Source organism: Marmota marmota, unplaced genomic scaffold (assembly GCF_001458135.2).
Source record: "Marmota marmota marmota unplaced genomic scaffold, marMar, whole genome shotgun sequence".
Classification (NCBI taxonomy): domain Eukaryota; kingdom Metazoa; phylum Chordata; class Mammalia; order Rodentia; family Sciuridae; genus Marmota; species Marmota marmota.
Window position 1 is genome coordinate 67,628,996 of NW_025999900.1, and position 7,835 is coordinate 67,636,830.

Sequence of the window (7,835 nt, forward strand, 5' to 3'; positions counted from 1 at the left end):
GTGGACCAATGGTACAGAATAGAGGACACAGAAACCAATCCACAAAACTACAACTATCTTATATTTGATAAAGGGGCTAAAAGCATGCAATGGAGGAAGGATAGCATCTTCAACAAATGGTGCTGGGAAAACTGGAAATCCATATGCAACAAAATGAAACTGAATCCCTTTCTCTCGCCATGCACAAAAGTGAATTCAAAATGGATCAAGGAGCTTGATAGCACCCATGTCTTGGTGTCTAAAAGGTCCTTCGCTTGAGGAGCCAGGGCTCCCTGGGGGGACACCTGGGGCCAGGGCTGGGCCAGGAAGTGCACAGGATGAGTCTGGAGCTTTGCACAGAGCCAGGAAGTTAGGGCAGCTTGAGCACCGAGGGAGGGGATGAGTCAGAGGACTTGGGTGCCAATGAGAGGAGCTCCCAGTGGCCAGAGCTAGCACAGTTAGAGCCACAAAAAGTGGATTATAGCCCAGAGTGTAAAATATCCATGTGTCTGTATGGTTAGAAATAAATGACTGAATACCCAAATGGGAAAGAGATGTCTCTCCCTTACATACTTGCCGAGAGTGCAGATAGGTAGGTGCTCTCTGCCCCTAAGTGTGGGAGAGGCAGGGGAACCATGGAATAGTAGGGGATGGGGAGCGGAGGAGCCTGGGAGAGTGTGCCTGAGCTGAGCATCCACACCCCAGCGATAGGTCCTGATCGTGGCAGGCGCATGGTAGGATGTAATGAGAGGGTACCTCTCCTGTCTCAAGAAAACAAACTGCGCCATTCTACAGAATACCCCACCAGAACTCCACAGACTGCCGGGGTCTTAAAGAACAAGGCTGAGAAGCCCTCTTCACAGAGGAGACATGACAAGTTCAGTGTGGTGCCTGGAAACCGGGTCCCGAAGTAGAAGTGGGATGTGAATGGGAAAATAGTCACATAGAAACTGCTTGGAGTTTAGCTGATAGCAACGCCTGGAGTAGGTTTCTCAACTGTGACAAATGTAAGGGGGACTGGTTGGAGTTGCAAGAACTGCCCGTTCTGTTGCCTGTTTTGCCTTTGCAACTCTGAGGTAAACCTAACAACTAATCAAGTTTATTTTCTAAAGTTTATTTTCTAAATAACTGTGACAAAGGCTGGTGATGAAGCAGGGCATTGGTTCCGTGGGTGGGGGCCTCTCAGGCTTCCTTAGGAGCATCATTAAAAAGCCAGGGAGGATGCATGCTTGTGTTACAGCTGGGTCCCCACAAAGTGAGACTGTGGTGGAAGAAGTGTTTCTTAGTGATTCTTCATTTTTTTTTCTTCTGCTGCTGTTTCTTAAATGATAGTAATGATTATCAATGTTATTCATGTTGCTTTAATAATCCTCCTAGAAACCATACTGATGATAGTCACAGATTATCACTCTGAATGCTATGTATGAATTATTCAATGTGAGATGAAACTCAGCTACATGGAGCCATGTTAGTATTTATGTCCCCATTTGTTTACAGATCAATATTCTCCGGGCTGCCATCAATAAGCTAGTGTGTGATGGGCCAAATGGATCCAAGTATCTTGGGCCAGAAAGAATCGTGCAGTTACAGGATAATGCTCGCCAGAAACTTCTCGGGTAAGCTGTGCAGTGACGTGGGTTCTTTAATCCCGATTGGCTTTCCCAGCCGCCTGGATCGTGGATGTCTTGAGTTGTTCAGAAGACGTACCACACTGACCACCTGAAGTGGGACTCTAGTGCTAAGGCACCTGGGAGGCATTGGCCCATGAGCACTGTGCCCCCATGCCATTGAGGGTGCAGTGGCAGAGGTAGCCCAGAAGTGGTGTGGCAGAGGGTCATTACAGTGGTGCTGCAGTGTCCCATCACCAGTGGGCACAGGAGGACCAGTTTGGAGAGTGTGCCTGGGCCTCAGAGGCTGGCGGGTCTCCTGGTTGCAGCTCCCTTGCCCCTTTCTCCTCCTGCTGGATTCTGCATGGCCAAACCCAGCCAGAGTAAAGAGGGTAAGGGTGCCATTGGTACAGCCCAGGGGCTAAAGTCAGCCTGAGGAGCCTGGAGAAGGCTGGGAATAGTGGGTACACCTGGAAAGGGAGAAAAGAATGTGCCCCACACCCAGGGCTGCACCAGTCTCGGAGTCAATGTCCTAGGCCAGGGGCCAATCCCTGCTGCCCCGTGGTCCTGTGCTGGCTGGGAGCTGGAGCTGCATAAGAACAGGTACAGCTGGTACCACACAGTCCCACACACTTGGGATGGGTTTTCCTTAGTTTAACAAACACCTCCAAAAAGGTATTGAATATATGAAACTGACTTAGAGATTGTGGGAAAGGCAAATTTTAGTTACTTTCAGTTTTATAAAAAATATTTTTATGTGAAGTTTGTGTTGAAGTTTAGCGTACATAAAGTACACGACCATAAGTCCATGGGGCCAGCCCCCAGGTCATAAGCAGTGGTCCCAGTCACCTGATGGTCCCTGGGCCTCCTTAGAACCACTGTCACCCTGGCTTCCCAACAAGGGTAACTATCCTGATGTGTTAGGCCAGCGATGGGTGGTTTGTGTTTGTGTTTTTAAATGGTCAAGTGGTTTTAGTGAATTTGTGGAGTTGTGCAGAGCATCAGCAACCTCAACACTATAGTGCTCTTATTGTCTCAGAAGTCCACTCTTCTACGTGGCACAAGGAAGTGGTCTTGTGCACAGTCTGCCCAGGGAGAGGCCTGGCCTGGCGTGCCTTCTTAGAGGGATCCTGAGTGCTCACAGCCTGCACTGTGTGTGGCAGCCCCACACTGCAGGAAGTGGGAGGGCCTCTGTGTTAGGACCTGAAGACAGGTGGCAGGCCACCCCCCACCACCATGGGAACAAGCACCTGCCCTTGCAGCCGATCTTGCCCTGACCCTTCTCTGTGTGTAGGAAGCTTTGTTTCAGTGTTTGGCCAGGGTTTTTCTTTACCATTCTGAGACCAAAACAGTGTGCAGGAGGGGCTCCTGAGGATAGGTCTCGGATGCCACTTGCTTGACAAATATTTATAAACAGCATTGTGGTTATGTTTGCAGAACTATAAATTTACTAAAACTAATTAAATTTGTACTTCAAATTGGTACATTTTATGGTTTGTAACCTATACCTCAGTAAAGCTGTTTGTAAAAACCTAAGCTTCTCCTGCCCCTGTGCAGTACTTCCCATCCCGTCCTGACCCAGGCAGCTGGGCTGCTTTCTGTAGTAGACCTGCCTTGTTTGACATTTGTGTGTTCACAGACATTTTTCTTTTAAAATATGGCTTACTTGGCTTGGCTTAGTGTTTCTGAGGGTCCTGCGTGCTGTAGCACGGTCATTCCCTTTTGCTAGATGTTGTCCTGCTGTATTGTGTGTCATGTTTTGTTCTGTCACCTCCACAGTTGCAAGGTCCTTGGGGTGTTGCCAGAATTTGGCCATTGTGATGAAGCTGTAAGAATCCCCGTGCTCTCTCTTCTTGTGAATATACATTTCCATCTCTCTTGACAAGATATCCAGGTTGGAATTTGTAGGTTGTGCCAGGTTTGGGTTGACGTCCCCAGCCATTTTTTATTTTGAGACAGGGTCTCACCAAGTTGCCAAGGCCTTGCTAAGTTGGTGAGGCTGGCTTTGAACTTGAGATTCTCCTACCTCCCTAGCCGCTGGGATTTCGAGCGTGCACCACCCCACGCCCAGCTTGCATTGACTTTCAAAGAAAGGGCCAGATTCTTTGCAATGTGGCTGTACCTTGCCAGTTCCCACAGGCCACATGTGGGTGCTGTCTTGGTGTGCCCCCCCCCCCCCCCCGTGTGAGGTGACCTCTCACTGGGGCTTTACTTTGCACTTCTTTAATGACTATGGCTGGAGTCTCCTTTTATGTTCCCAGTATCTTTTTTCTTTCTTTGGTGAGTTATCTATTGAGATCTTTTACCTACTTAAAGATGTTTGACTTCTCACTACTGAGTTGTAGAAATTCTTTGTAAATTCTAGATACAAACCTCTATTAGTATGTAATTTGCAAATAGTTTCCCCATTGTGCAGCTTGTCTTTTCATTTTAATAGTGCTTACAGAACACAGTTTTTAATTTCAATGAAATCTATTTTCTCTTTTTCCAAATGGATTATGCTTTTGTGTTACAATTGAAAAAGTCTTTGTGAACCCAAGGTCATAATGTTGTTCTCTTATATATGCAGGTGTGGAGCCATTTCGAGGCGACTTGGATGTGGTGTACAGTGTGAGAGTTGAAGGGTTACTCTCCTGTGTGTGACCCTTTATGGTTTCGACATCCCCACAAACGTCTTCCCTTCCCCTGTTGAATTGCTGAAGTATCAGGGCCACAGACCAGCTGGCTGTGGTGTGGGGTCTAAAGGCCCTAGCCTGTGCGCTCTCCAGCTGTGCAAGGCTGAAGGGTGTGTCTGGAGATCACTCTCTTCCCGGGAATCTCGCTCCTCCATTTTCTCTCCTTTCTCTCCTCCCCACATCCCTTCCAGTGCCAGCATGTCAGCTACAGCGGAAAGCCCCATGCAGGGGTGGCAGGGCTGTGCTGAACCTGCAGGTGAACTTGGGGACACTTGCACCCACACATGGAGCCACCCCGTCTGTGAGGGGGGAATGCTGTCTTTCTGGGTGTCCTTTCATTCTGAGCTCTGGTTTTCACCATGCAGGTCCTGTACTTCTGTTGAATTATTTCCATATATTTGAGTGTTTTAGGTGCTATTGTGAATGAAATTGTTTTCTCAATTTTAGTTGTGAATTGTTCATTTGATATTGAACATTATTAAATATTGTCACATATTGATTTGTGACTATTGTTTTTTTAATCCTGTGACCTCCTGAGCTCATGGATTAGTTTTAGTAGCTTTTGTACATTCCTTAGGATTTCCTGTGTATAGGGTGGTTATCGTTATGTGAGGTGTCTTTCCTCATCTCTAGGAATAGTTCTTGTGTAGGGCCTATTTTGTCTGATTCCTACTATAGCCTCTCCAACCCTCCTTGGTTACTGTTGGAATGGCATACCTTTTTCTGTTCTTTTTTCCTTACAACCCATTTGCATTTTTTTACTTCTTTAAATGTTCTCTCTGCTCCATGTCACATGTGTTCCTGAGCCTGCCTTGCTCATGGATTCACACGATGCCATCCCTGGTCTCTTGGGCTCTGGTCATTTTTCTTCAGTTTCTTCTCTGTTCTTCAGGTTGGATAATTTGTATTGATCAGTCTTTGTTATTACTGATTATTTTGCTATCTGGGAAATTCTCCATTTTAGTTATTGTACTTTTCTATTCTAGAATTTCCAATAGTTTTTAGTTTTAGTTGAGATTATCTTTGGGTCATTGCCACCAGATGTTCCTTTAATTCTTTAAACATGACTTGCTTTGATTCTCTGAGCATGTGTGCAGTGGCTGCTTTGAGGTGTCTGCATGCTAAGCCCCCCTGGCCACTCAGTCAGCTTCTGTCAGCTGCTCTTTTTGTGCTGAGCAGGGTCACATGTCTCTGTGTCTTTGCAGGTCTCCTGAATTTTTGATAAAAAAAAATTAGACATTTTAGATAATGTAAATAATAACATCCAAGTCTGCTGTGCTCCATTTCTTTCTGCTTTTAAATGTGTTATAAATTATTCCCTGATCATAACTACATAAATTTTGACCTTTTAAAAACCTATAATAGTTCTAATTTTAAGGGAAATATGTAGGATTTAAATATTTTTTGAAAAGAATCACATTAGTATTTTAAGTTACTAATGTATCATTAAGATAACTTGATCTTTTTTTCAATTTTAGTTTGTTCTGCCAGTTGAAGCCCAGGGAGAAGATTGTTCCCAAGTGGCACGAGAAGCCCTATGAGTGGAATCAGGTGAGAAGTGGCCATGTGTGGGCAGCTGCTGCTGGTACCAGGGCAAGGCTGCAGAGTGGCTGAGGGTGCAGAGCCTTGAGGCTTTGTGGACAGGATGGCCTGCTTGCTGGCTTTAGGCCATGTCGCCTTGTCTGCCAGGGGTGGGTTAGCTGCAGCCGACCTTGATCTTTTGTGTGCTGGAGGCTGGAAGTCCTGGCGAGGGCTCTTCCTGGCTGTGGTGCTCATCTTCTCATTGTGCCGGCCAAGCCAAGTCATCTCCACAGGCCCACCCAGCTACCTTCAGCATAGGAATCTGGGGGACACAGTTCCCTTGTGAAGCAGGGTAGGGCTCATCTCAGCCGGTGACATTTCTTCTCTGTAAGACTTAGAAAATTGAGTAAGATGTAGTTTCAGGAAAGGAATGCAAGGAGAAGGTTTAGGTTTTTAATGCTAAGCCAGCTGAAGTGATGTTGCTCACTCCCAGGCCTGTGTTCCCATCCCCAGCTACTGCAGGACTCTCCACTTGCCCCAGCTGGCTCCCGCTGGGCTGTCACTGCAGGCAGCCACTGTACCTGTCAGACAGTTGGGGGGTGTGGGGTTTATAAAACAGCAGGAAGTCATTTGAAAGCAGAATTTCATTTTGAGGTTGAGTTTTAGAAAACTTATATGCTTACATGAATACTTCCACTGAAGTGTCACTATCCACAATTACATAGGAGAGTGTGGGGATTTTCCAAGTAAAGGTCACCCTATTATTAAACATGAACTTAAAAGCTCATGTTGTACAAAGTGTGAATGTGGAGAAGCATCTGACTGGCTGTCACAGTGCCTGGTACCTATTTGCATGGCTTTACTTACTGTAATTCTGGACAAGCTCACTGAGAGTCTGACTGTTTCTTTTGTCTGCCTGCTAGGTTGATCCAAAGCTGGTCATGGAGCAGGCTGACCGTGAAGGCAGCCAAGGGAAGAACACCTTTCTCTACCAGCTGCACAAGCTTGTTGTGCTCAGCCCCTGAGGCAGGCAGCTTGTGCCCAGTTGCCCTGCGGGAGCCGTGAGAGCCCCAACAGGGCTCCCCTGCAACCCTGTTCCCATGCCTGAGCATTGCCATCCTGGCCTGTGGCCCCTGGAGAGTCTCCTCCTTCCTGCTGCCTTCTCTTAGGAGAGGGGGGTGGTATTCTATTCAGGTGGGAAGGATTGGGAAGTCTAGTTTTTTCTAGAAACAGAAAATCACTGTATTGACTATTTTGGAAGAAGTTGTTCTGAAAGAAGACTTTGTTTGGAAAAAGCTGTGTTTTGCTTTAAATGTATTAAGGTAAACTTGAGTGACCAGTCTTATACACCAGGTTCCATAGCATGCTGTGTGCCCTGTCCTGTGGCAGGAAAGAGCGGGATTGCCAGTTAATCACAGGGACTATGTGTGGTTCTTTAAAAACATGCTGTTTTCTAATTTTTTCCCCATGAGGGAAAATACCTAATTTTGGAAAACTTCAGTTTTGTATATTTAGAATTTTTTTAGTTAAGTTATAGTTCTTAGCTCATGTTTTAGGAGTCAGAGAGATGACCTACCTGGCAACTGGTATACCTGTGTTCAAACAATAAAAACCTTAGACGATGTTTCTGACTGTCCTTCGTTAGAGATTAGTAAGTACGTCATGCCATAAAGAGTTGAGTTGATAACCTAGTGGACCCACGTGGGCTTCTCAACTCATCATCAGTCAGGGTTTGTCAGAAGAAGCTGCGGAAGACCCGTGTGAGGGATTTGGTGCATCCGTTGGCTCTGACATGAAGTGGAGAGGACCGCTGGAGGAAGCAGGAGCCCTTGCCGGCCACCTCATGTAGGCCACACCTAGGAGCTGAGTAGATAGAAGCAGAAGTGTGTGTGCTCAGGCATCCGCGAGGGCTCCAGAGCTCGCAGGGAGGTGAGCAGTGCCCTGTGGGGGAGCATCCGTGGAATGGTGGCCACGTCGTGTGTCTGCGGCTGCCTTGCCCCATTTGGTCAGCGGGGCCAGCTCAGGAAGCCAGCGGATTCTGTATGAAGAGGCT

The 7,835-nt window shown here is 46.8% G+C and overlaps 1 protein-coding gene across 4 annotated transcripts in view; it reads left to right on the forward strand.

Annotated features, from left to right (window-relative positions):
- The window catches only part of Tdrd9 (tudor domain containing 9), a 78,139-nt gene extending 70,733 nt beyond the window's left edge, over positions 1–7,406 (forward strand). For all 4 annotated transcript variants that reach the window (XM_048799434.1, XM_048799436.1, XM_048799435.1 and 1 more), the window contains 3 exons: positions 1,477–1,595; positions 5,740–5,812; positions 6,706–7,406. In XM_048799434.1, the coding sequence (XP_048655391.1) occupies positions 1,477–1,595; positions 5,740–5,812; positions 6,706–6,807 (294 nt within the window). In that variant the 3' untranslated portion in view covers positions 6,808–7,406. The remainder of the gene's footprint in view (positions 1–1,476; positions 1,596–5,739; positions 5,813–6,705) is intronic.
- Positions 7,407–7,835: the final 429 nt, after the last annotated feature.